Here is a 27,742-nt window from a genome sequence, read left to right on the forward strand (position 1 = left end):
TAGAAACAAGCTTTAGGAGGTGGGAGTGGAAAGAGGGATTTCTTGAAGGCTTTTCAAAGGAGATACTAAAATGAAATAGAAAGAAAAGGTAGTTGGTCTTCAAAAGAGGAGGATGGGAAAGATGGTAAGAAAGAAATGCTGAGATTATGCAGCATAAAGGAGGAGCAGTGCATGTATGGGGATATAAACCAAAGCACAAGTAACCACGTATCACTTACTAAAAGACTGATTTTTACATGCAGGCAAATAGCAACCCATCAAAGATTTTTCAACAGAGGAATGACATGGTCAAGTAACTATTCAAAAGCTGTGTGCAGATGAAGGGTAGAAAATAGAGGCAGAAAGAACATTTTGATATCTTTGCAATAATCTAGGAGATGAATGTTAAGAGTCTGGTTTTAGAGACACTTAGCAAAGATAAATAAATAAATACAAGAGATATTTAGAACAGAAATTTAATAGAATTCAGTTATTGACTTTTGAGAGATAAAAGCAGCTAAAAAGAATTAATAATGATTCTTAGATTGCTAACTTGAATACTAGATGAACAGTGGTGCAATACATCAAGGCAGGAAAACAGTCGGAAGACCACACTGGCAGTGGGGTGGGGCAGTGGTAATATGAAGTCTGAGATGTCTGTGGAAACCCTCATGGCCATACCAATAACTTCCATATACAGGTCTAGAGGAGAGAGATGTTGTTTTGAATTATACATTTGGGAATTTCAGGCACCTAATTCAGAAGAATTTCAACAGCATCTCCTTTCACAGAAGTATAATCATCATGTCTAGGATAAATTATATTTATTTTCTCTAGTGACAACAGGATAGAGCGCATCCTAAAAATGTACTGCCACCAAATAGGCTTCTATATGTCTTTGGTTATATTTTCTTATTTATTTATGGTTAACATTGCTCATTAATATGCAATTGCATCTTTATAGAAAAGATAATTTCTGTGTAACCAGAGTGTTGATCACATTTTAAGTGTATTATACAGTTTAGAATAAACCAAGAAAAATAATTGAGTGTATACTAATGCATTAACAATTTTTTAATTTCAATAATGTTAAGGTGTACTCTGCTCTTTGTTTATTTTCTTCTTTTTAAATTATAAAGTTACAGTACTTAGAAACTCCTTTGATGAGGCATGTTTTGTTGAATTTCTTTTTTTTAACCTAACAGATGTTTGGGTAGTTAAAATTCCTCATGAGTATGGTATCCTGCGGTTTTCACAACCTAAGTGTTACCCCAGGAATCTTCCTTTCTTGCTGTCTTCCAGTCCTGGTGGTCTATAGGAGATGCACATTACAAAAGAGACCCATCTCATTCCATACTAATTTCACACCCACACTCCTTTAAAGCTGTACATTTCCTCAGCATTGTTATGTATCTATTGTACACCACGCAGATACTTAACAGCTTTCCATTTTCCATTCCACACCAAACACAGATCTCAAATTGCTTTTGAGTATATAATCAGAAAAATAAGAGATGAGTAAAATAGTCTGTAAGACTTCACTGTTTCAAGTTAAGTATTTCTGCCTTTTATAATTTTTGTGCTTTTTATCTATAAACACAGCATGAAATAGAGTTATGGGTATTCACAGATGATTTAAGGAGAAAAAAACAATTAGACTTTAATTATCTACATCAGAGAATATAGGAGAGAGAAATGTTAGCTTGAGTTGACTAAATATTGTTTCTTCCTTCACTCTGTTTTACTATTGTAGATTCAGAGTAAGCCAATTTAATTCTCAGCTTGCATTCTGACTTTGCTTCCTGGATCTTCTATTCTGTTGCACTGCTTTATGATCTCAGAGAGAGTTCATAACAACAAATTTTCTTATGCTATGAGCCATTTTAGAGTCTTTTATAATATTTATAATTCATAATGGGCTGTATTTTATTTGAACAATTTTAAATTTTGACCAATTTAATTTCCAAATAGTTATCAAACACTAACTCTTCATCAAGAAACTCCAGGTTTTGATAAGATGTTGTATTAATAAGTGCTTGGGCAAAATTTGATACCATTAGAACAAAATGCACACTGATTGGAAACAATGATTTTAAACTGTTATCTTTTTTTCTAATCTAGAGAAATGGCTATTATTATTTTATCTTAAGTCATATCATGAAATTACATACCATTTTTGAATCAATGACAGACAATACAAAACATTGATTTTGTTCATCCAGATTGCTTTTTGTTTGGACAATGTCATATTTTAATCTTTGGAATGTAGAATCAATATATAAATATTACACTTACTTTGACTCTGAAGAAAAAAAAATGACTACTCTTCAAGATTCTTATTGACTGAATAACTGAATAACTCATTCCTTTTCTTATTATACTATATGTTATTTCAGTATACATATTATATTATAATAATATATGTGATGTCTCTTTGTCTTTCATGTCAAATGCAATCTTAGATTCTCTCTCCTTGTCTTCGTATCATAAAAAATTTCCTTTACCATACAATTACGAAATTCAGAATTCAAATATATTTATTATTATAACAATGTCCCCTCTACAATTGAAAGCAAAACATTCCTCCATTCCTTATACTAAAAGACAACCAACTCATTGTCATAATTTAAACAGTAAGTAACTTATTATCCTCACCCACATATGACTAATCATTTGAGAAGCTATAAATTTTTGAGACTGCCAAGAAAATCATATGTCTATTATATGCTCACCTTTCTTAATAAGAGTGGTACAAAGTCAACTTTATGAGCAACTAAAACTCTTAGATTTAGAAATGCTTTAATCTATAAGCACTTATTTATGTTTTCTAGTTACTTATATTGAAACACTTATTCCTTTTCAACACCAACAAGCTCAAAATACCTATTCTTATTGACTAATCCCAAACTGACTTTTATTTCCCACTGGGAAATAAAATATGATCATAAATATTAAAATGGTGGAAGAATGACACTCAAGTAGAAAGGTTTGAGAATGCAGGATTATTTAATAATTCCACTTCCAGTTTTATTTTCCAGCTTCTGAACTGATCATGTTATATGTTGTTTTATGCCAATTAAATGTCTTCCATAATAGCATCAATTAACTATGCTTATAAGAGATGGTACATTTACAAAATATACTTCTTGGCACAATGCAGTAGGTACAAGCAGGTCATCTCCATGTGAGTGCTCATCAGGACTAAGATGAAAAACCCTTCATGACAGAAGACACATAGGTACAGGTATATTTTAACCAAAAGTTACAGCTGAGCTATTCACAAGCCAGATCTGATATATTCGGGTTGAACAACTAAATTTTTAAAAATTAAATAATTTTTAAAAATTAAGAAATTGAGTATTTTCTTGTTTCCCTGCAATCATCAGAAGACCTAGTAGCATGGGCTGTCTATAAGACAACATCAGCCAGAGGTAAGTGGTGGCTGCCACTTCAGAGAGTACATTCTCTGTTATTCTGCCATGGTTTCCATCACTTCGAATTAGCACATGTGAGTCAACTTCATTCATTATGGTTTCTGTCAGACTCTTTGAAGGAACTTACAGTTCCTGGGGCTTAAAAGTTTATTCAGTCAAATGTCCCACTTTTGTATCAGATCTTGTGATTTCTAACTACTTCTGTCAATTGAAGCAACTAACACCTCTAACTTTAACCATCTTTAAATTTTTAAGCACTTATTTCTTTGTTTTCCATTAGATTAAAGTAGTTATTTCTTACCAAGTTAGGAGGTTCAAAATAACTATTCTTATTCACTAGTCTCCAACTTGAATTTGATTTTTTTTAAATTATTTCTTTATGTTATGGTACTGCCATCTTCACCATCACCACTACAAAACAATTCCTTCTCCTTTCTCCACTACAGCTTATTCAATCAAGTTTAACTCACTCAGGAATTATCTACAGAGTATCTCTAGGGATGATTCTAGGCAATAAGAAAATAGCAAAGATTAAGGCAGTCTCTAAAAACAAACAAATAAATTAAAATTTTAAAATAACAGGTATTTCTAAGAGTTTATCATAATAGATGTTGTAATAGACAATTATTATGTGGCAATTTTAGATGGAGTTGGTCAGAGAAATTTATTGTGAGCAGGGATCATTTAAGTAGAAATCTATATAGAGATCTTCTGCTCATATAAAGTAAAATTGGAAGAACATTTCATCAAAAGAAACAGGGAACGCAAAGTCCCAAGTTCTAGAAGTTGAATGTGTTTAAGCAGCAAAAAATAAAAAAAGTCCAACATGAGTGGAATGCAATGGTAAGGGAGGAAATGGTCACAAACAAGGTTAATTGTGTTAGGGAAGAGCCAGGTCACATAAGGCTTTGTTAATCATGTTCAGAAATTTGAACTTTATTCCCAGAGCCGTGGGAATTCATTGGGTAGTCTTAAGCATGAAAGTAGCATCATCTTTTTTAGGTTTTGAAGGATCATCCTGACCACCCAGGAGGCCAGTCAGGTTTAGTGCAAATTATAGCAATAGTGACTAAGCGCTAGACTAACGCAAATTCAGGGAAGGGCTTCAAGGGTGTGGTTGAAGGGAGCCACTGGTAGAACTGAGGAGGAAAGGTGCAGTGCTTGGATTTTCATTTTCTGCCAATGACTGAGTAACAGTATACTTTACTAAGATAAAAAAAATAACTGGAGATGAGAAGCTTTGTTGTTTAGATCATATTAATTTTGAGAGGTTTACCTGAGACACACACCCAATAATATCAGTTGATGAGATAAAAATCCTAATGTGGAGTTCAGGGAGAACATTCAGGACTAGAAATAGAGATTTGAGAATAATCAGTATATAAGTAGAATTGAAAGTCATAAGACAGAGGACACTTGGGGTAAAATCTCCTAGGGATTGTGTGCTGGTAAAGAAGAGAAAAGACATACTTAGAGTTAAAAAAAAAAAAGGCTATGAGGAGAGGTCAGCAAAAGAGCCTGGGGAAAGGCTTCAGGAAGCAGGAGAAAATCCAGAAGAGCAAATCTTACAGAAACCAATAGTTTTTAAGTGCTAAAAAAAGTTGTTTGAACAATGTGTTGAAGGCTACTACCCCAAATGTTAGATTATATTAGCAAACATTTATTAGATGTTATCACAAACATGATGCTACACAATATGGGGAACTGTAACAAGAGACACAATTAGGGGTCTAGGTAAAGCCTCAAGACGAAAGCTTATTTCAATATCTGTAAGAGCCTAACACAGTACCCATTTGCCACAGAAAATCCAATGTGTCTCTGTGTGTGTGTGTGTGTGTGTGTGTTTATAAACTCTACTAATAGGTACCAAAAATCTTAAGAAAATGTGATTTGGATTTTCAAGGAATCACTGAGTAAGAGCCTTGGTCAAGAAAGGAGGATGGCAGCATAAACTCTGTATTTGGAGAATTTACATGAGGTGGTATTGGGATGGGTGTCCTGACCCACCTGAAATTTGCTCTTGAGCTGGAACTGGGGTAGAAATGACTTTTCAGAGAACACAGAGAACATGACACAAAACTCTAGTTTCTGGGACTTGACATGCAATTGCTTTGCACTGCATGAAAATCTATGTTCTATGAAGACAGGGTTCAGAATAAGTAATAGACATTTATTTATTTAATTATGGTCAATAATGTCTAAGCAAATAGGGTCACCAGTTGATTTTTAAAATATAAAACTTAAGTTGCAAGAGCAATCCTTATGTATACCTAGAGTTTTTATCATGGAAAAAACATTTAAACAGATTTTTTTTTTTCTGAATGGTAAAGTCCTGAAAGATGTGTAGATAGCATAATAGTTTTGAGAGATAATTTACATTTCTTTGTATTTCTTTTTTTTTCTTCTCCCTGTTTCAAGCTGGGAGCCAGATGGTTGGCATTTCTTTGACTCAGAATTCTGTTTAGAAAAAAACACAAACTGAAAAAGTGCTTACAGATCCATTAGGATTACTACACTCGTGTGTGTGTGTGTGTGTGTGTGTGTGTGTGTGTGTAAGCCAGAAGTCACTAAAGGATTTAAAAAGTCAGCATAAAAGCAGCAGAGCCTCCAGATATCAGGGGAAAATATAGGCACTAATCAAGGGTACTACCTGGCATCAATGTAGCAGTGTAGCCTAATGGTACACCCCAAGGGTGTTCCCACAGTGCTTGGTTGAAATACCAGACTTTGGGACCTTAACAAACCTCAGGAGTTTAAAAAAAGCCCTAAAAGTCATTGAAATTGAATTATCCATTGGATTTCAATTAAGTTTAAATTAAATGTTATTTTTTTGTTTAGTAATTTTATGCACAATTTATTTAGTAGAAAGTATTAATATGTAGATATAAAGTATAACAGAAATCAACATATACATATGTTGAGATATATATATTAAGACAATACTTACGGCCAGACAGGGTTTGTGTGGAAATCCAGTTGGAAGCATTGCCATAGCCAGCATTGGTGCTAGCAGACACTTGGAATCTATACCATCTAAATTTCTTTAATCCATACACTGTCTCTTCAGTTAAGTCAGCTTCATAAAGGTACTGAACTTTTTGATACTCAACACATTCTTCAGATTGCCATTCTCTGCATTCTTGAGCACGGAGTTGAGTGGTTATCTTGTAATTTTGGAAGTAACCAAGGATAGAATCAGGTCTTATCCATGTCAGTGTTGCACTAGTTGACTGAACATCAGAAAAAGCAATGTTTGTGGGAGCACTGGGAACTAAAAATTAAAGGGAAAAAATAAAAACAATTTGGATTATCAAATATCTTATAATCAGAAGGAAGAAATAAAATTTGAAATTTTTCTATTATGATGCACCTAGTGGAGATCTATTAGATTATTACCACACTTAGATTAATATCCACATACTTAATGAGCAGAACCCTACAGAGGACAAAATTATTGTGATTTTTGAAAAATTCCTAATTTTGCTCCCAAATACACTCACATGTGGCTTATGTAAACATACTTTGGTTTCAGATATAAGAAAAAAAATTTTACTGCTACAAAAGAAAATTGCATGCTCATACCCTCTGAAGAATTTCCTTGGTATGATCTGAATTTTATTATTGTATTTTTTTCCCAAGAAAGGTATTTTCATAGTTAAATGTCTAAATACATATAAGCACATTTTACTGATAATGTGGATTATAAAATTATTTTAAGTAAACAGGATTACTGAATGAGTTAACTTATATAATTAGTTTAATTTTATTTTATCCCATGTTTACTCAGGATTGACAAAACTTTTTCTAGAACATCGTGTGACACATTGATATTAATAGGCAGATTAAAGTATCAGTATATAATCTATATCCACATGGTCCTACTTAAGAGTCATACCATCCTTGGTTTGCTAATTCAAACCATGTCAGATTCTGAGACTTGTGTTAGGGATTCAAGATACAAAAAAAAAAAAAAAAGCTCATGTCCTGTTTGTAAGACATGGTTTATTGGAATAGTAATATAAGCATATTATGGTTAGAAATACGAAGGATGAATGAACTAAGAGATAATAAAACTTTTCTCAGCCATGTTGCTCTTACACATGCATGTCTTTGCCAAAAACACTGAGATGAAGAAACATAATAATGACTTGCATGACTATTACATAATTCATGAGAACTATGATAACATTCACACTTTAAAAAGAAAATTAATAAAAATTTAGAAACTCCTTAATTCCTAAATATATCATAGTAGTTCAAACTACAATAAATGTCTAAAGAGCATCTAAGTAGTGCAAGCACTACTGTAGGTATAAAATATACAATGAATAAAATAGACAAAAATCCCTACTCTTGTGAAATTTACATTGGGGAGGCTAAATGTAATAAAAACCTATAATTAGGTATTATATATAGTACATTAGAAAGATGATCATTGATGTGGAAAAAAGTAAGTAAGGGAAGAAGGGTAGAAAGTTTCAGGGTTAATGACATTTTAATAGTGGTCAGAAAGGGCCTCATTAATTACAAGACATTAGGTTCCTAATGAAAGTGAGGGGTGCAGCTATGTGGAAATGTCAGGGAGGAAAATTCACAGCAGGGGAAACTATGACAAAAGGCTGTAAAGTGGAAGTGTGGCTGGTGTATTTGAAGAATAACAAGGAGTCCTGAATGACTAGCAGGAGCTGACATCTGAGAAGAGATACCGAAGGCCGCACCATGTACATTATAAGAGGACATTATTATGATTTTCATTTAAGCATAAGAGTGATAGGCTCCACCATGTTTCACAGAATTACTCGACCTATAGAATTGGGAATAGACTGAAAGGAGACAAGGTGGAACAAGGAGACTAGTTAATTGGTATTGCAACATGAATGCAAGAGATCATGGTGGCCAGGACTAAGATGGTGGCCGCAGAAATAAAAAATGCAGTTCCTGAATGTATCGAGAAGGAGAGCTGACAGGATTTACTGACATGTGACATGAGGTATAAGACAATGAGAGGAACAAAAGAAAGATTTATAGACTTTGCAGTGAGCAAATAGAAAGATGAAGTCACTAATAACCAACGGGGGATGACTGTAGAAGGGCTAAGCCCTGGGAGAAATAGATTAAGCATTTGAGTATGGTAACTTCAAAATGCCTCTCAGATAGCCAAAAGGAGCTGTTGAACAGAACATGGATACTGAGTCTGGAGTTCCATAGAGAGAAGTCTAGATGTCATTTAAAAGTTTGAACTTTCAGCAGGTCCCAGTGGCTCAGGAGGCTGAGGCAGGAGGATCGGGAGTTTAAAGCCAGCCTCAGCAATTTAGCAAGGTCCTAAGCAACTCAGTGAGACCCTATCTCTAAATAAAATACAAAATAGGGCTGGGGATGTGACTTCTTCTTGACAATAACTAGCTAAAAAGCTACACAATAGCTTGGGGACTCACTGTGTCAGAGGGGCTTATAGAGAGCTTATGAGGCAATGGAAAGTAATCAAAGATGTCAGAATGAAATGTTCAGAAATATATTTTATCAAGAATTGTACAATAGGAAAGTGAAAAATTCATATCTATATTGGTGGTTAACTCCATAAAGACAGACAAATGAGCAAATAACAGACTCTCGGCATTTGAAGGAAGCGTGAAGACCATCTAGGTAAAACTATTTTGGGAAATCTTCAGATGCCCAGCCACTGAACACAAAGTTTTTCTAGTTAGTTCTTCAACCAAACACTGGTCCAGGTACAGATAGGAAGGAATTTTGCTGTTGGAATTAAGAATCCAAATTCTTTATTAAAATAAAATATATCCAGTAGATCTGACCTTACAACATGACTCCTTTAAATCAGAGCATTTTCTTTGGCTGATTACAGAAAAGGGACAGATTTAAAACAAGAGATGAATTCAATGTTTGAAAACTTCTCCATTGCTGTCTTTGAAGGAGGAGGCTCATACTACATAATGCATGTCAAAGAGTTGACAGCAACCCTTGGCCAAGAGCCAGTCAAGAAATAGGTATCTCAGTCCTAGAGTAACAAGGAACTAAATTCTGTCATAACCCTATGATCTTGGAAGAAGATTCTGAATTCCATATAAAAATGTTGTTGACTTACAACTTCATTTCAGGTTGTGAGACAAAGAACCCAGGCACAGCATGTGTGTGCTTCTGATCCATAGCATTATGAGCTAAAGGGTGCTATTTTAAACCATCAAATTTGTCATAATTTATTACACAGCAACACAAACTCAATACAAACTGACCCCTTACTACTTATGTAGCTTCTGTGTAAGTATATAGAACAAAGTGAAATTCAAAATCTCAAGGAGCTTTTATTTTAAAATTTATTTTTAAATAACTCTATTAGTTTGTTTAGCCTACATTATTTTGAACTGATACCTACTTACCTATAAATCTTCATGCTGCACTGAAAACCCAACCTAAAGAGGTCTCATCTATATTTATCTCTCCACTTGAACATTCTGTATACAAGATCTAGAAACATTTTGCTTCTGAATCCATATCAATAAAAATATTGAATAATAACTGAAATATGTATACTTCTCATAAGTTACATGCACATAAAATGTCAATTTACAAATTGGATTGTGTCTCCCAGAATCTAGGCTAATGCTTGGAACAAAATAGTCATTTAATTTTTTTTTTTAATATGAGCAAGTGAATAGAGGTATAATGGGATTTAATTTAGATTGATGGCCAGGAAAGCTTGACTGATGAGGAGAAATTTAATAGGACACCTAAAAAATACAAAGTAGCTTCTCAAATGAAAAGTATCAGATGTGTTAAGACCCAGAGTAAGCCAGATGCAGTGGCACATGCCTGTAATCACAACTACACGGGACACTGAGGTATACCTGGGATTATCGGCATGTATGCAGGAGGCTGAGAAAGAAGAATCATAAGTTTGGGCAACTTAGAGAGACATGTCTCAAAATAAAAAATAAAAAGGTCCCAGGATGTAGGGGATGTAAAGCACTCTTGGGTTCCATCACCAACACCAAGCAGAGGGCCACCCAGAGGAAGACATGACAAGTTGAAAGCATTTAAAGAAGGCTCCTGGATCCATAAGGAGATAAATGGAAAGACAGAAAATGGGACATGGGACATATAGATAGGAATCAACATCATGTTAAGCCTACTGAATTTAAAAGTTTTGGATCTATCCTAAATGCTGCAAAAATACTTGGAAAGTTTTATACTGACTTCTTGTTTTCATTAAAATTTTCCCCATAGGGACCAGGGAATATGGTCTGGACACTCCCCTTTCTTTTGGGATCTACTGCTGATGACCCTTTCGTGTTTTGACTTCCCTTTCCTAGAGTTTGCTAAGCCACTGAAGTGGGAGGGAAGCAGTCTGATCTATTCAAGAGGGATCACTACATGTCCATAGCTCTCTGACCAACTTTTTTCCCTTCAGTTTTCATATATGAGAAAAGAAGACATTAATGAAAAATTTTGATGCAAAATAAAATTGTTGGCAAATGACTAGTGTTTCAGACTCTAGCAGTCTCCAAAACAAAAGTGTTTCAGAGAAGAAAAGATCTAAATACAAGAGTACTTTAACTTGGCAAATAAACAAGGTTCAGCCAAGTGTTATTTTTAACCTGGCTATGGGAAGCATGACAGCATTTCAGTTGCCTACTATGTCACAGGCACAGTGATGGGACATTGGAATTTACAGGCACTCAGTATGTGTTTATTGACTGCATGAATAAATTATGGTTCACTAAAACAATGCTTTGATTTTCATGTATGTTGTGGTTTGGATATAAGGTGTCCCTCAAAAGCTCCAGTGTTAATGCAGGGATGTTCAGAAGTGAAATGGTTACACGATGAGAGCTATAACCTAATCAATGGATTAATTCATTGGCTGGATTAATAATTTGAATTGACTAACTGGGTGTAACTGTAGACAAATAAGGTGTGAATGGAGGAGGTGGGTCAATGAGGGATTGTGCTGCATCTTATTCTCTTAGTTCCTTCTTTCCTCTCTCTGCCTCCCTGCTGTTCTGGGCGGAGTAGCTTTCCTCCATTGGCCATTCAGCCATGATGAGGAGGCCACTCATGAATGGAACCTCTGGAACTGTGAGCCAAAACAAAAATTCCTTCTCTAAGTTGCTCTTGTCAGGTATTTTGATCACAGCTACAAAAAGCTAACACAATGTGGCACAAAATCCAAGTCCACATTTTTTATATCAAGTGTATTTAAAAATATGAGCCAGAATTAAATATAATATGAGGCCAAAGATATATTAAAACCCAAAGATAATTTTTTCCAACAAGTCAATTTCACAAATACAAGTGACCAGGAATAGCCCTCATTTATATCTAGTATCTTCTCTTTTGATAAACTGTGTGTTGAACTGAACTATTTCAAGGCAACTGCCCTATTGAATTACAGATACAAAAAGGATTACACTCATTTTAGCATGGAGAATCAGATTTCCATTCCTTAAGAATGACTAAAAACCTCAAACTTTTCTATCCACAGATGGTACTAATTTGAACACATCATTCCATGCTTCCTGGAGTAATCACACAGCTTGCTTAAATTTTCTAAACATGACTGAACTGTGATGAAGCGATCAACGTTAACTGCCAAGGTATTCAGTAAATTACATTTTTATTCATAAATAATTCTTACTAACAAAATAATTTCATCACAGTTGAAATGATGGTCTGTAGAATTATGTAAGTAAGACTTGTTAGAGAATTAAACGTATGCCCATTTTAGTGACTAGTTAGCAGATACTACTTAGAAGATGTATGTATGTGTAAATTATTCTGTTAATTTCTGAATGTCAATTACTATAGTTTCCCAACCTCTCATGACAGGACTTTGACAATAGCTTATGCTGACTTCTCCCTGACCTGGTTAAGTACATTAACATGGAGGACCAAGTTTTATCAGTTCTTTATTTATAACTATGTATTTTGATCTTTAAGCACAGATGTACTCTTTCTTAAGCAAAACAGATGCCTGAAAATTAATATTTATGAAATATACCTATAAAACATATAAAAGTACCAACACAATCTTTCCCAGTTTTCTAAGAATATTTTAGTCTTTAGAAATTTTAAATAATTTATAACCTTTAAAACACAAGGTGCAGATGTATAATCTAAGCATATACAAATTATAGTTTGCTAACCCCAACATAGTATCACTCAATATAGCAATCGACATTCCTGAAAAGTTCATTACAAAGCAAATTTAAGCATACCAGATTTGAATTTTACACTGACTTGTATTTAATCTATAACACTTTAAGTAGACATTCACCTTGAGTTGTATGGGTAGGTTACAAGTCTTAAGGTATAAAGTCCTTTTCATACACATATGAAAAATAATTTAGTTAATAGAAACAACTACTATGAGCTTATGACAATAGGACAAGCTCAGTGGAAGATGATCTGGGAGATATATATATATATATATATATATATATATATATATATATATATATATATATATTTTTTTTTTTTAAACTAAGGATTGAACTGAGGGGCACTTGAAAATTGAGCCACATCCCCCAGCCTTATTTTATATTTTATTTAGAGACATGGTCTCACTGAGTTGCTTAGCACCTAGCTTTTGCCAAGGCTGGCTTTGAATTCATAATCCTCCTGCCTCAGCCTCCTGAGTCGCTGGGATTACAGGCATGTGCCACCACGCCTGGCTTGGGAGCTATAATTTGAAGGCAAGTGAGGATTGATGGAGTTGGGGAAGAAAGGATGTTGAGTATGAGGAAACAAAATGTTTGTCAAGAGCTGGGAAGTATCCTGATTGGAGAAAAATAGTCTAACTATGAAAGTAATAAGAAAAATAGGAAGGCAATGAGGTGTGGTGCTGTTGAAAGAGTGAAAGTTTGAGAGAGAAGTTTATATGACTGCTGTAGGCAATGAGAACAACTGACAAATTAATTGGTAGAGTATAAATTCAAAGAAAATCTGAAATTTCATATAGCTTACTATTAAGGCAAATTTTATGGAAATTGGTTAGATGTTATATATACATAATATAATGATGATTATAATGATAAAGAATAACCAGGAAGGGAGCTAAAAGAAAATACAGAGGAATATTGACAGAATGGGATGATCTCCTGAGTAGAGAAGTAAAGAGAAATAAAAGAAATTGAATGAACCCAGGTATTAGGTTAATAGACAAAATGTATGTTACAGAAGTAGGTTTTGAATTTGATTCTGAGTGTTAGTTATAACAAACAATACAAAGAGAAAAATCTAGATTTTAAATTTCAGTAATGATAACGACAAACTAAATGAACAAAAACGCAATAATCCCTGGTGCTGCAATCAAAGATATACTTCTTCTAAAAAATAACATAAAAGAGTGTAGCATGTAATTTAATGAAAAAGATTCTCAACAACATCCTTTCCTAGTAAATACTAAGTATGTCTAACTTGCCTCTTTTTTTATAATGTCTCTCAATGAAGGTGGATGGAATAATTTTTCAAATACTTTTAGTAAAGCTATTTTCTTCAGAGGTTTTAATTATATAATTCAAAAATACTTCTTTTTGGAAGTCTGCTTAAATCAGAAATGGAGTAGCCAGAATATCATTAACCAAAATTAGCTACACAAACATGATTTTGGGTAGCACTACAGAGAAAATATGGATTTACACATTCATATTAGTGTGCCAAATTAAATTATCTTATAAAAGAAGTTTACTTGCATGAAAGAACACAAAGAAAATATCCATAAATAGGACTAAGATTTACTAAAAATGTTTCAATTCATGTACAGATGAATAACTAGGCACCCCAAATTCCATGGAATTTAGCTCTAATAATTTTAGCCTATAAACCCAATATTATTGAACACATAACCTTATCAAAATACTTTAGTCAAATCTCTTTGGGGGAAATGTCTTTTATTTTGTAGAAAACTATGAGGAAAACTGGTTTTACATATAATTTCTGGAGATGGAATGAGTTGACATATAGTCACTAGCTTTGATGGTTCTATATAGCAAGTCAGAACATAAGAATATCTACCCAAAATAACAATTTTGATTTAGTTAACTTATCTAAAACAGTTCTTAGGAAAGTAATTAGTTAACAGACTTATCTCTTTTTGTTTTCTCCACATTTTTATCAGTGCATTACTTGTAAGTAATGATGGGATTTGTTATTACATATTTGTACATGCATACAATATTAACATGCATACAATATTAATATTTTTTGGCCAATATCACTCCCTAGCACTTCATTGACTTGTGTCTTAAGACAACTCCTATAAAATCTGGAGTTCAAATTGAGCCATAGATGGTAATGAAGAAGTGAGAAAGACATATTCATTTTGAGGGGTTCACTTGAGGATGAGTAACAGGGACAAACAGATTTGTCTTGGAAGGAGAAGTTTTGTTATCGTTTGGATGTAAGTTGTCTCCCAAAACCACACGTGTGAGACAATGCAAGAAGGTTTGGAGGAGAAATGATTAGGCTGTGAGAGTCTTAACCCAATCAGTGAATTAATTCCCTAATAGGGATTAAATGAGTGGAACATAGACTAAAGCAAAGATATGACTCTTCTGGGATTTTGACATGAGGACTGTTTTGTTTAATCAGTTCTTTAATTTGGTGGATTTGAACTACAACCTGTATTTCCTGTAGTCAGCAGCTTCTAAAACTTCTACTCAGAATTTTCAGCTATTGCTTTCAGCTATTGCTTTCTACTGTGCTCCTTTGATTCCTCTTAATGCATGTAATTAAGACATTGGGTAGGAATTTCAAGAGAGTGTAGACCAAAGTGTTGAGTCTAACTCCTCCACAGCTTTCTTCTTTTCAACTACTCTGGCAGCTTTGTAGTCCATTCTCAAATACTTCAAGCTGATAGAGGTTTCCCTTGTAGCTGAATTCATACTAGTGATATACAGGAGAGTAAGTGTGATACAAGCTATCTCCTGATCAGACATCCTTGAATGTATTATGGCTTGGGACTAGAATAATTTTTGCAAAATTAATCTTTAACTAAAATATGAATTGAATTCCCATCAAGATCTTGTCAAATATTATGGTCAAACAAAGCACTTTTGTACATAAATAACTTTTAGGAACATTTTGTAATGGGTACATAAAAATCTTTTCATAATCAATCTGTATAGATGGCACTTGTTTCCCTGAAGTCTATCCATTCATTCATTCATACATACATTAATGTATTCACTTATTTACTTGTTAAAGAAATACTTATTATCAGTCTGTGCCAGACTTATATGCTTATCTGAGTTTCTTCTGACTTTCTTTCCTATACTCCCTCACTTCCCGTTAACTACTGATTTGACAGGATAGCTAACTTTTCATCATCTGCTGTTCTGATGCTATAATTTCTCCCCAAAGTCTTCATTCACCATTATGATTCCAATTGCTTATGTATAGAGATATGTCCAAAAATGGCTTTTATTTGGTCCCCTATCCTAAGGTAAACTTGTTTTGGTCAGCTTTTTTGCTGCTGTGACTAAAAGGACCTAACCAGAAAAACTATAGGGGAGGAAAAGTTTATTAAAGGCTCATGGTTTCAGAGGTCTTAATCCATAGAAGGCTGGCCCCATTCCTCAGAGCTCAAGGTGAGGCATAACATCATGGTGGAAGAGTGTGGCATAGAAAATTATTTGAAAGAAGCTATTAAAACATTTTTACTTAACAGAAAACATGGTCATAATTAGAGATCAAATGGGGAATCTCAGCATAGAAATGAAAATAATAAAACAGAATTAAGAAAATGGATGGCAGAGTAGAGGAAAGCTATATCCCAAGCTGCTCCATGGCATGGGACTAAAGTGGTGGGTGTACAGCTTCTTAGCAAGGTAGGTGAAAGAAAGATTTCACTAAATTTTAATACTGGACACTCAAAGCAGTTTAGAGACCCAGAAATTTGGGTATAATAAACAAAGAAGAAACAATACATTGGAGCCAACCCAGTAGTCCCACTGACAGTGTGGATTCATCATGGAGGGATAGGGAACATATTCTTGGTATGAAGAAATCTGAGATAAAAAAATTGCTGCCTAATCTTAACTCATCCAGAGGCTGCACTGTGTGCTGGTGCTTGAAAAGTGTGCTCTTTTGCTTGAAAAGTATGCTCTGTATCTCAACTGGTTGTAGATAACTGAGGCAGGAGCCGTCTTGGGCAAGTATGCCACCAGGGCAAATGTGGGACTGGGGAGAAAAAAAAAAAAACAGCCACAGTACCTGATCAAATGACTTAAGCAGGGCTTTACAGAATGTAAGTGAAATACTCAAGGAGTAGAGGGTTCCCTAGGGGATTACTGGGAAGGGTGAAAAGGAGATTGACTTACTTCTCTATTATTTCTGGCAACTCAAGTGACTAACTAAAGCTAGTGGGATTCTGAGCAGAAAAGGGTTAATATACTCAGGGACTAAGTCCAGGAAAGCTAGGCTCCTGGGCAGTAGTGATTGGAGCATCAGTTTCTTTGCCCCATGATTGAATTTCTTGGGAGTCTCCTGAGAATCAAACCACAGAAGAGATCAGCTACTGCCTAGTCTTAGGGATAGGTCAGTGTCAATCTAGTCTCACCAAAGAATGCTTCACTCAACAAAGCCCTGAGACCTGATTAGATCTATTGGAACTCCCCTCAGAGAAAACTGCAGAAGCTCTACCCTGTGAGGGCACTGAACTCATCCAAAGGAACAAAAATCCTACTGACAGTATGTCCTAACCCATCCCACCTCCTGCTGGCAAAAAGGGAAGGTGACTCTTCTATCAAACAGCTTCAATCTTAAGTTGTTCCAACTGGCAGCTCAGAGAGCAACACAAAAACAGAAAGGGGTTAATAACTCCCACCCCTTGCTCTATCAGTATATAACTCAAGAAGAATGGGGAGACTGTTGGACATAGACAGTGACCACTCAATCTGATCAACTATTTTGACCACCTTAGTGGAGAAGCTTCCCCCACCCTTCACTAAGATTCTTTATTTTTAAAGATATTCTAATTTTTCATTTTTTCCTTATGTGTATTGGGGGAGTGTGTATGCATGTATGTGAATTCTGGCTGTGCTGGTTGGTTCAGGGACATACATATATACACTTATTTGTTTCTTTTTCTCTCATTTTGAGCATTTTTGTAATGTACTTGTTTTTTCCTAGCATTGTCTTTTGAGAGTTTGGGTTTTTGGACTGTGTATTTTGGTTGGCTTTTTATTATTTTCATTTGTTTATTTATCTAATTTCTCTTTCTCTCTTCTCCTAATAGCCAAATTCTATTTTTCTCTCTCCCTCTTTCCCAATAACCGTGCTTCTTCTGTTTTTCCCCTCTTTCCATATAAACATCACCTACTATGTCTCTTCTGCATTTTCTCTGTTCACTTTCTGAAATTTTAAAGTTTAACTTCCCATCACATTTCCTTTTCCCCTAATTAACTGTATTTTTACCAGTTTTAAGAATTAATTGATTTATATAACTCCTGCCTTCACCAATAATGCTAATACAATAATTACTGCTGTGAATGATAAAGCTGACATACACCATTTGCTTTAGATCTAGTTCATGGTTATTGTTTTTACTGTTGATAATTTCTGAACCCACAATTCCTTTTTATTGGAGGCAATTAATGTTGAAGACATCATAGTAAGAATGGGGTATTTATTTTCACACTGTTTATTGTTTGCAGTGGTTGTTACTATTGTTTGTTTTGCCCCATTCTGTGAGGTACTGAGAACCTTTGGGGACACTAAAAGTTCACAGGTTAGAGATTCTGCTCCTGAACTAAATGAAGATCCCTTGATTCCTCCAACTCAAAGAAGTGAGGAGACAAAAGCCTGGAACCAACAAGGACTCAAGGAGGAACAATTAGAGATAGAACTCAGATTCTACCACTTGGCATCTATATATATAATTAACAACAGAGAGAAGTCTCAAAACAAATAAGATAATTATACACAAAAGGGCACATGCACAAAAAGAGGTAGAGGAATCCACCTCAACTGATACATAAGTCCAAGACCTCTGAAAACATGAGAAAACAGGCAAACAATTCTCTCCCCAAAATCCACAATCACCCATCAAAAGATTCCACTGATAATGAAGTAGATGAAAACTCAGAGAAAGATTATACAAAACTGATTATTAAAATGTTCAATGAACTAAAAGAAGTTCTAAGGAAAGAATTAAGAGTGAAATTACAGGAGATAAAAGACACTTTAATGTAGAAATAGAAATAGTGAAAAGAAACCAAACAGAACTTCTAGAAATGAAAGTCACTATTGCCCAACATGTCCACTGCAGCAGATGGAATGATTAGCCGATGCAGGCAGTAAACTGGATTGAGAAAATTAATCATAAATTATAGAAATAAGGCAAAGAGTAATTTATTAATTAAAGCAGGGAGTGGTGGGTGACCAGCCCTGGTACAAACTGGATCTGGCAATGAAATGAAGCCTGAGAAATTATGTATGGGTAGGCACACCAAAAAGACTCAATGAGGACCTTCTTCAGAAAAACAGGATGAAAATGGGGAAACCAAGTTGTTTAGAGCTTGACAGGTTACACCCATCTCTGGGTGGCTGCATTTGAGTCTAGGGTTGTGAACTAAGGCAAGACACCAGCATGATTTGGGCTTTCTTGAACTGGGGAATTTCACCCAGGAGTTCCAAGAAAAGCAACCAACCTGCCTTATGATGGCTCAAACAAACCCATAATCCATACATGGCCTCCAAAAACTCACAATCAAATTAAAAACTCAATTGAATGTATTAGTAACAGATTAGATGGTGTAGAAAATAGAACCTCAGCCCTTTAAGACAGAACTTGAGGACTTGAAGACAGGTTACATGATCTTGAGTACACAGAAGGCAATAAAGAGGGAAAAAACTATAGAACATGACCAGAATATACAAGAACTCTGGGACAACTTTAAAAGACCAAACCTGAAAGTCATTGGGATAGAAGAAAACATGGAGATACAAACTAAAGGCATTAAGAACATTTTCAATGTGAATCAAGCCCTAAAAGAAGACAACTCCCAGCCAAGGTTACTAAATCTAGCAAAGCTCACTTTCAAATTTGAGGGGAAAATAAATATTTTCCATGCCAAGAATAAGCTAAAAGAATTTGTGAGCAGTGAGCCAGCACTACAAAGAATATTCAAAGATAATCTGCACACAAAAAAACTAAAAAAACAATCCAAGCTACCAAACAAAGGAAGTTCAGTAGAAGAATAATCCAGTAAATGAGAATCAATACAGGATAAAATATAGCAAAATAACCCCAAATGGCTGGAAACCACAAACACTTATCCATTGTAATGTTGAATGTTAACAGTCTCAACTCCCCAATTAAAAGACACAAATTAGCAGAATGGATCAAAGAACAGATCCAACAATGTGCTGTTTACAAGAGACTCATCTTATAAGCATCTACAGGCTGAAGGTAAAAGGATGGCAAAAAAATTATCCCATGCATATGGTCCAAGAAAACAAGCAGGACTAGCTATTCTTACACTGGCAAAACAGATTTCTAAGCAAAAAATAATCAGAGGAGACAAAGAAGGTCACCACATTCTACTAAAGAGGACAATCCAACACAATAAACAATAGTAAACATTTATGTCCTAAATGTCAATGCATCCAAGTGCATGGGAAAAAAAAAATCCATGACATTAAATCTCACATAGACTTCAACACAATACTGGGTCATTTCAATGCACTCTTATCACCAGGTCATCAGAACATAAAATCAATAAAGGTATCTCTAAACAAAACAACACTTATGAATCAAATGGACCTAATGGACATCTACAGTTAAGAGCCATCCATGGGCTTTGTGTGGACTATATCAATATTGCAACCTAGTAAACAAGAAAATCTGGTGTCTGGGAACTTTCAGTGGAAATTTCCTCTGGCTAAGACAGCCCAGACACATTGTGAGTCCTATTCAAGCTCTGTCTGGTCCCACACAGTGCCAGAGATGGGGTGACCAGCTTCAGCCACCTAGCCACACAACCTCTCTGAGATGGGTGTGACCTGCCAAGATGCCAATCAACCTGCTGACTGCAAGACACCATGAAGCAAGACTCCACCGCTGAAACCTTATCCCTGCCTTTGATGTAACCCCTTTAATAAACCATAGGAGCCATTTTCTAATTGTCTAGCTCCAGCTCCTGTGTGGACTGAACCTAACCTATCAGGGGCTCCATCCTTTGAAACTATTTTTCTGACTTTGTCTTTGGTTCTTCATTAATTATTCTAGACTTTAATTTCTTAGGTGGCTTATATTCACTTGAGCCACCTAATGAGGCACTGGCTTCTTCCCCATAATCTACAGAACTTTTTACCTTGAAATATCTGAATTTACCTTCTTTTTGGCTATGCATTCACATTTTCCCAAAACAAATTATATTCTAGGTTACAAAGCAAAACTTAGCAAATATAAAAAATCAGTATAATCCCATGTATCCTATCAGATCATATTAGAATGAAGCTAGAAATGTAGAGTAGGAAAAATTAGAAACCATATAGACACATGGAGATTGAACAATACTCTCTAAAATAAAGAATGGGTCAAAGAAGAAATGAGAATAGACATTTTTAAAAGTTCTTAAAAATTAATGAGAACAGAGAGATACAATATACCAAAATCTCTGGGACAGTATGAAAGCATTTCTAAGAGGAAAACTTATAGCACTGAGTGCCTATATTTAAAAAAAATAGATCTCAAATAAATATGCTTATTAATGTTCCCACTTCAAGGCCTTACAAAAAGAAGAACAAACTAACACCAAAACCAGTAGAAGAAATGAAATAATTAGTATCAGAGTAAAAACTCAATGAAATTGAGAATAAGATAAAAAAAAATCATTGAAATTGAGAATAAGAAAACAATAAATCAATACAACAAAGAGCTATTCTTTGAAAAGATAAATAAGACTGACAAACCCTTAGCCCAACTAACCAAAAAAAAAAAAAGTGAGAAGAAGCAAATCAACAAGATCAGAGATAAAAAAGGACATATCACAACAGGCCCTTCTGAAATCCAGAGGATTATCAGAACCAATTTTGAAAATATTTACTCCAATAAATTGGAAAATATGGAAGACACTGATAAATTTCTAGACACAAATGATCTGCCCAAATTGAATCAGGAAAATACTGAAAACCCAAACAGACCAATATTAACTAATGAAACTGAAACAGTAATTAAAAGTCTTCCAAAAAACAAAGGCCCAGGTCCTGATGGATTCTCAGCTACATTCTACCAGTCCTTTACAGAAGGAACTAATACCAGTCTTCCTCAAACTGTTCCATGAAATTGAAAGAGAGGGAACACCCACAAATACATTTTATGAAGCTATTATAACCATAATACCAAACCAGACAAAGATATATTAAGGAAGGAAAACTACAGACCAATATCTCCGATGCACATAGATGAACATAGATCCTTAATAAAATATTAGCAAACTGCATTAAAAAATAGATCAAAAAGATAATACACCATGATCAAATGGGTTTTATTCCATGGATGCAAGGTTGTTTCAAAATATCCAAATCAATAAATGTAGTTCAACCCTTAAGTAAAATTAAGGGCAAAAATCTGATGATCATCTCAGTAGATGCAGAAAAGGCCTTGGTAAAAGCTGACATCCATTCATCTTAAAATATATTCAAGAAGCTAGGAATCAAATGAACTCCCCTCAATATTACAAAGGCCATTTATGACAAGCCAAAGCCAATATCGTACTGAATGGAGAAAAACTAAAAGCATTTCCTCTAAATATCAGGAACAGACAAAGCTTTCCACTCTCACTACTCTTATTCAATATAGTTTTTGAAACATTAATCAAAGTGATAAGTCAAGAAAAGGAAATCAAAGAAATACAAATAAGAAAATAAGTCAAACAATCTCTGCATGCCAACAATGTGATCCTATATCTAGAAGACCCATAAACTTCACCAGAATACTTCTGGAGCTTATAAATAAGTTTAGCAAAGTAGCAGGACACAATATTAAAACTCATTAATCAATAGCTTTCCTATCCTCCAATAGTGATTAAGCTGGGCAAGAAATCAGAAAAACCATCCCATTCACAGTAACCTCAAAAAAATTTAAATACTTTGGAATTAAACTAACCAAGGAGATAAAAGAGCTCTACAATGAAAACTTAGAACACCGACGAAAGAAACTGAAGAAGACCTTAGAAAGGGAAAGACACTCCATGTCTTGGATAAGCAGAATCAGTATTGTCAAAATGACCATACTACCAAAAGCAATATAGAGATTCAATGAAATCTTCTCCAAAATACCAATGACATTCTTCACAGAATTAGAAAAAATAATTCTTAAATTCATTTGGAAGAATAATAAATCCAGAATAATCAAAGCAATACTAAGGGGGAAAAAAGCAGGAGGCATCACAGTACCTGATCTAAAATAATACTACAGAGTTGTAGTTGACAAAAACAGCATTGCATTGACATAAAAATAGACAGGAAGACCAACAGAAGAGAACAAAAGACACAAAGGCAAATCCACATCCCTATAGCCATCTGACATTTGACAAAGATGCTAAAAATATATCTTGGAAAAGAGATAGTCTTTTTAACACATGGTGCTGGGAAAACTGGTTAACTATATGTAGAAAAATGAAATTAGACCTCTCTCTCTCTCTCATGTTGTACAAAACTCAAAAATTTAGGAATTATAACAGAAACTGTATAACTGCAAGAAAAATACAGGGTCAGCACTCCATCATATAGGTGCTGGCACCAACTTCCTTAACAAGACCCCCAAAGTGCAAGAAATAAAGAATTCTAGATATGATAAATATATTCAGACTTCTTAATTTATTTAATATCTACTGGCTCTGTAAGTAAAATTAATATAATACACTGGGATTTATAATATATACTAATATGAAATATTTAAAATATATAGCTATCAAATATATGACAACAGCAGCACAAAATATGAAAAAATAGATGAGACTACACTGTTGCAAGTTCATAGATTTTATATAAGTTATACAAAATTGTAGTAGATATAATTAACTAAAGAATCATATTATAATCACTTGTGCAACTACTAGAAATAATAAAACAAAAAACAGCTAAAAATCTAACAGAGGAACTAAATTACAATGCTAAAAATATTCAGTTAACCCAAAATAAGACAATAAAGAACAGACAATCTAAAAAGAGACAAGACAAATAGAAACTAATCAGCAAACAGTATACTGCAACTCAACTAGTTATTTAAAGTCTAAGTAGACTAAATCCTTGGACTATACCCAAAGGACTTAAAAACAGCATACTACAGGGACACAACCACATCAATGTTTATAGCAGCACAATTAACAATAGCTAAACTATTGTGGAGCCAACCTAGATGCCCTTCAATGGATGAATGGATAAAAAAAAATGTGGCATACATACACAATGGAATTTTTTTTGTGTGTGTGTCTTTTTTTTTATTAGTTGCTCAAGACAATACAGTGATCTTAACATATCATACATTTGATTCAAATAGGGTAGAATTCTCATTTTTCCACATGTACAGATTGCAGGATCACATTGGTTATACATCCATGTGTATACATACAGCAATCCTAGTGTCAGTTGTATTCTGCTGCCCTCCCTATCCCCCCCTCCCCTTCCCTCCCCTCCCATCACTATTCTCTACCCATTCTACTGTGACACTTCTCTCTCTCTCTCTCTCTCTCTTTTTTCTTCCCTTCCCCCTCACACCATCGTATATGTATTTTGTGAACCCATAAGGGTCTCCTTCCGTCTTTCATGCAATTCCCCTTCTCCCTCCCTTTCCCTCCCTCCTCTTTTCCTTGTTTCGTGGTAATCTTCTTCTCATGCTCTTCCTTCCTACTCTGTTTTGAGTCACCTCCCTTATATCAGAGAAGACATTCGGCATTTGTTTTTTAGGGATTGACTAACTTCGCTTAGCATAATTTGCTCTAGTGCCATCCACTTCCCTGCAAATGCCATGATTTTGTTATTTTTTTAATGCTGAGTAATATTCCATTGTGTATAAATGCCACATTTTTTAATCCATTCATCTGTTGAAGGGCATCTGGGTTGGTTCCACAGTCTAGCTATTGTGAATTGTGCTGCTATGAACATTGATGTAGCTGTGTTGAGAGCCACAGCCGAAGGGGCCCCAGCAAACTTCCAGCTGCCGGCTGATGATTGGCTCACAGCAGCCCCAGCAACATCTAGCTGATTGGCTCCTCTGCGGTGATGCTCATTGGGCTGTTTCCCTGCCCTTTCAGACCATGGAGCTGCTCATTGGGGGACTTTTTTGGCTCTGCCCACGTGACCCAGCCAATCGGCCTCAAGAGCAGGAGGATTGTGGGAGGTGGAGAGAAGCTTGTGTTGGAGAGAGAGGCTTGTGGGAAGCCGGTGGTGGCAGTTGAGGCTCTGAGGGTTTTTCCTGAGAGGCTGTTTTGTTTGGCATGTGTGGTTCTAAAAATAAAGTTAGTTTCTTTAGACAAGTGGCTCCTGATTGTGTTCAGCCAGATTGCGGCATTGGTGGCTCACACGGGGAGCGACTGAGGGTAAGTGAAACTGCTGGCCCCTGAGGGCAGGGCGAGAGGATGGGTAGCCATTTTAAGATTCCTCTTTTATTTTGCTTCACTTTTGTTTTAAGTTGCCTGTCCCTGGAGATGAGTGAGATGGAAGAAAAACCGCTCACATCTGAGGAAAAACTACTTACATCTGAGGAACAGATAGGGAGAAAGGATGGATGCACATGTCAGGAGGATAGAAAGGCTATAATGACTTTTTGTTGTTCCCTTTTTATTTCATTCTGTCTCGGTTTTGTTTGGCGTCATCTTGTTGTGTTGTATTATAGTAGAAATACGGGATCAGAAATTAGTAAAAAACAAACTGAAAGAGTGTTAAGTAAATTGTTAGAGGAAGGAGGCATCTCAGTAAAATCAAGAAGAGTCAGGGCATATGTTGATACAATACAAAAATGTAGCCCATGGCTTTTTAAGGAGGAGTTGTTAAATATATCACAATGGAACCATCATGGTGAAGATTTAAAAAGAATAGAAAAGAAAAGCCCAGGGACTCTGCCAGTTGGCACATTGCCATTGTGGATGTTCATATCTTGTTTGCTTAGTCCAAAGCCTTCAGTTCAGACAATGGTAGAGGAAGGAGAAGACATATTGATTCAAGTAAAAGAGAAGGTCTCTCAAGTTAGTCAGACAGAGGAAATGATTCAAGTAAAAGAGAAGGTCTCTCAAGTTAGTCAGACAGAGGAAAAGATTCAAGTAAAAGAGAAGGCCTCTCAAGCTAGTCAGACAGAGAAAGAAAGTGTAAAACAGAAAAAGCCATCAGGGGGAAAGTTACAACAGGAGACTGCTACTAACACCTTTCTATCACCAGAGGGTGTAAGTGTCCAACCAACAGCACCACCTCTACAGGAGACTGCTACTAACACCTTTCTATCACCAGAGGACGTAAGTGTCCAACTAACAAGGCCAACTCCAAATGCTGGGAGGTCCCCAACCCCCGCAGTTGATAGTTGGGATCCTGAGACAAGATCTCAAATATTAACATGCCCTGTATTTGAGGCAGGAGGGCAGCGAGTTTACCATGTTTTAAATTTCAAAACAGTGAAGCAGCTAAAAGAGGCTGTAACAACCTATGGTCCTCAAGCACCCTTCACTGTAAGCATGGTCAAATCCATTAACAACTTGAACATGACGCCAGCAGATTGGGCTAATATGTGTAAAGCTGTGCTAAATGGAGGATAATACCTGTTATGGAAGGTTGCCAATGAGGAATTTTGCAAGGAGACGGCTAGGCGAAATGCAGCAGCTGGTTATCCTCAGAGAAATCTAGATATGTTGTTAGGAAAGGGACCTTATGAGGATCAGCAGCAACAAATTGCGTATGATCCTGGTGTATATGCACAAATTGCTGTAGATGCAATTAAGGCATGGAAGACTTTACAAGGACATGGAGGTTTACAAGGTCAATTATCTAAGGTAATACAAGGAGCTAATGAACCTTATGCTGAATTTGTAGATAGGCTTATTCAAACAGCTACCAGAGTTTTTGGAAATACAGAACAAGCAATGCCATTACTAAAACAACTGGCTTATGAGCAAGCGAATCGTTGGTGCAGAGATATCATTAGACCATGGAAACATGAAGATTTAAACACATATATTAAATTATGTAGAGATATTAATGAACAAGAGCAAGTCGTGGCAGCTGCAGTAAAACAGGCTTTAGATGCCAGAGACATTAATGAACAAGGGCAAATTGTGGCAGCTGCAGTAAAACAGGTTTTAGATGCCAGGCCAAGAACATGCTACAATTGTGAACAAACAGGACATTTTAAAAGGAATTGCCCCATAGGAGGAGGGTTTAACAAAACTAGGTATCACAGGAGTAGAATACCAGGTATTTGCCCACGATGCCGTAGAGGGAGACATTGGGCTAATGAATGCCGTTCTCAAACCACCATAGAGGGTACTCCATTATCAAAAAACGAACAAGGACCAGGTGGTTATCTACGATATCGTGGAGAAAGGCATCGGGCTCCATTGCCAAAAAATGGACAGGGGGGCCCAATGCTCCGGGGCCCAAAACCACAAATATATGGAGCACTGGAGGAACCCATCAACCCCGTCAGGGTAGTGCCCAGGACACATTGTCCATCAGATCCCTCATCAGACAAACCAGAGGGAGCGCAGGGTTGGACATCTGCGCCTCCGCCAGAGCAGTACTAACTCCAGAAATGGGAGTTCAAATCATTCCCACAGGGGTAAAAGGACCTCTTCCCAAAGGAACAGTAGGCTTATTATTGGGACGCAGCTCTTCTACTCTAAAAGGACTTATGATAAGTCCTGGGGTAATTGATCCCAATTATGAAGGTGAAATAAAAATTATAGCCAGTTCTCCAAAGGGTATATCAGTAATTTCACCAGGAGATAGAATAGCACAGTTACTAATAATACCCAGCCTACATGATAAATTTTCCAGTCGTGCTGTAGAAAGAGGTTCCAAGGGATTAGGCTCCACAGGTGTAGATTGGGCTATGCTTTCTTTAAATTGAGATTCTCGCCCCATGCTAAAACTAAATATTCAAGGACATGAATTTAATGGGCTACTGGATACAGGCGCAGACCTTAGCATCATCTCTCATCAAGAGTGGCCAAAACATTGGCCATTACAACAAGCCACTCAAACGCTTCGAGGCCTAGGAGTGGCAACTAATCCCCATAGAAGTGCAATGGTATTAGATTGGAAGGATCCTGAAGGATGTGAAGGAAGTATACAGCCATATGTACTGGATCATCTTCCCGTAA

General features: G+C 35.6%; 1 protein-coding gene across 1 annotated transcript in view; it reads right to left on the reverse strand.

Annotated features, from left to right (window-relative positions):
- The window catches only part of Ptprq (protein tyrosine phosphatase receptor type Q), a 209,397-nt gene that overhangs the window by 80,162 nt on the left and 101,493 nt on the right, over positions 1-27,742 (reverse strand). The window contains exon 26 of the mRNA XM_027929031.2: positions 6,361-6,684. Within this exon, the coding sequence (XP_027784832.2) occupies positions 6,361-6,684 (324 nt within the window). The remainder of the gene's footprint in view (positions 1-6,360; positions 6,685-27,742) is intronic.

This window comes from Marmota flaviventris, chromosome 3 (assembly GCF_047511675.1).
Source record: "Marmota flaviventris isolate mMarFla1 chromosome 3, mMarFla1.hap1, whole genome shotgun sequence".
NCBI lineage: Eukaryota > Metazoa > Chordata > Mammalia > Rodentia > Sciuridae > Marmota > Marmota flaviventris.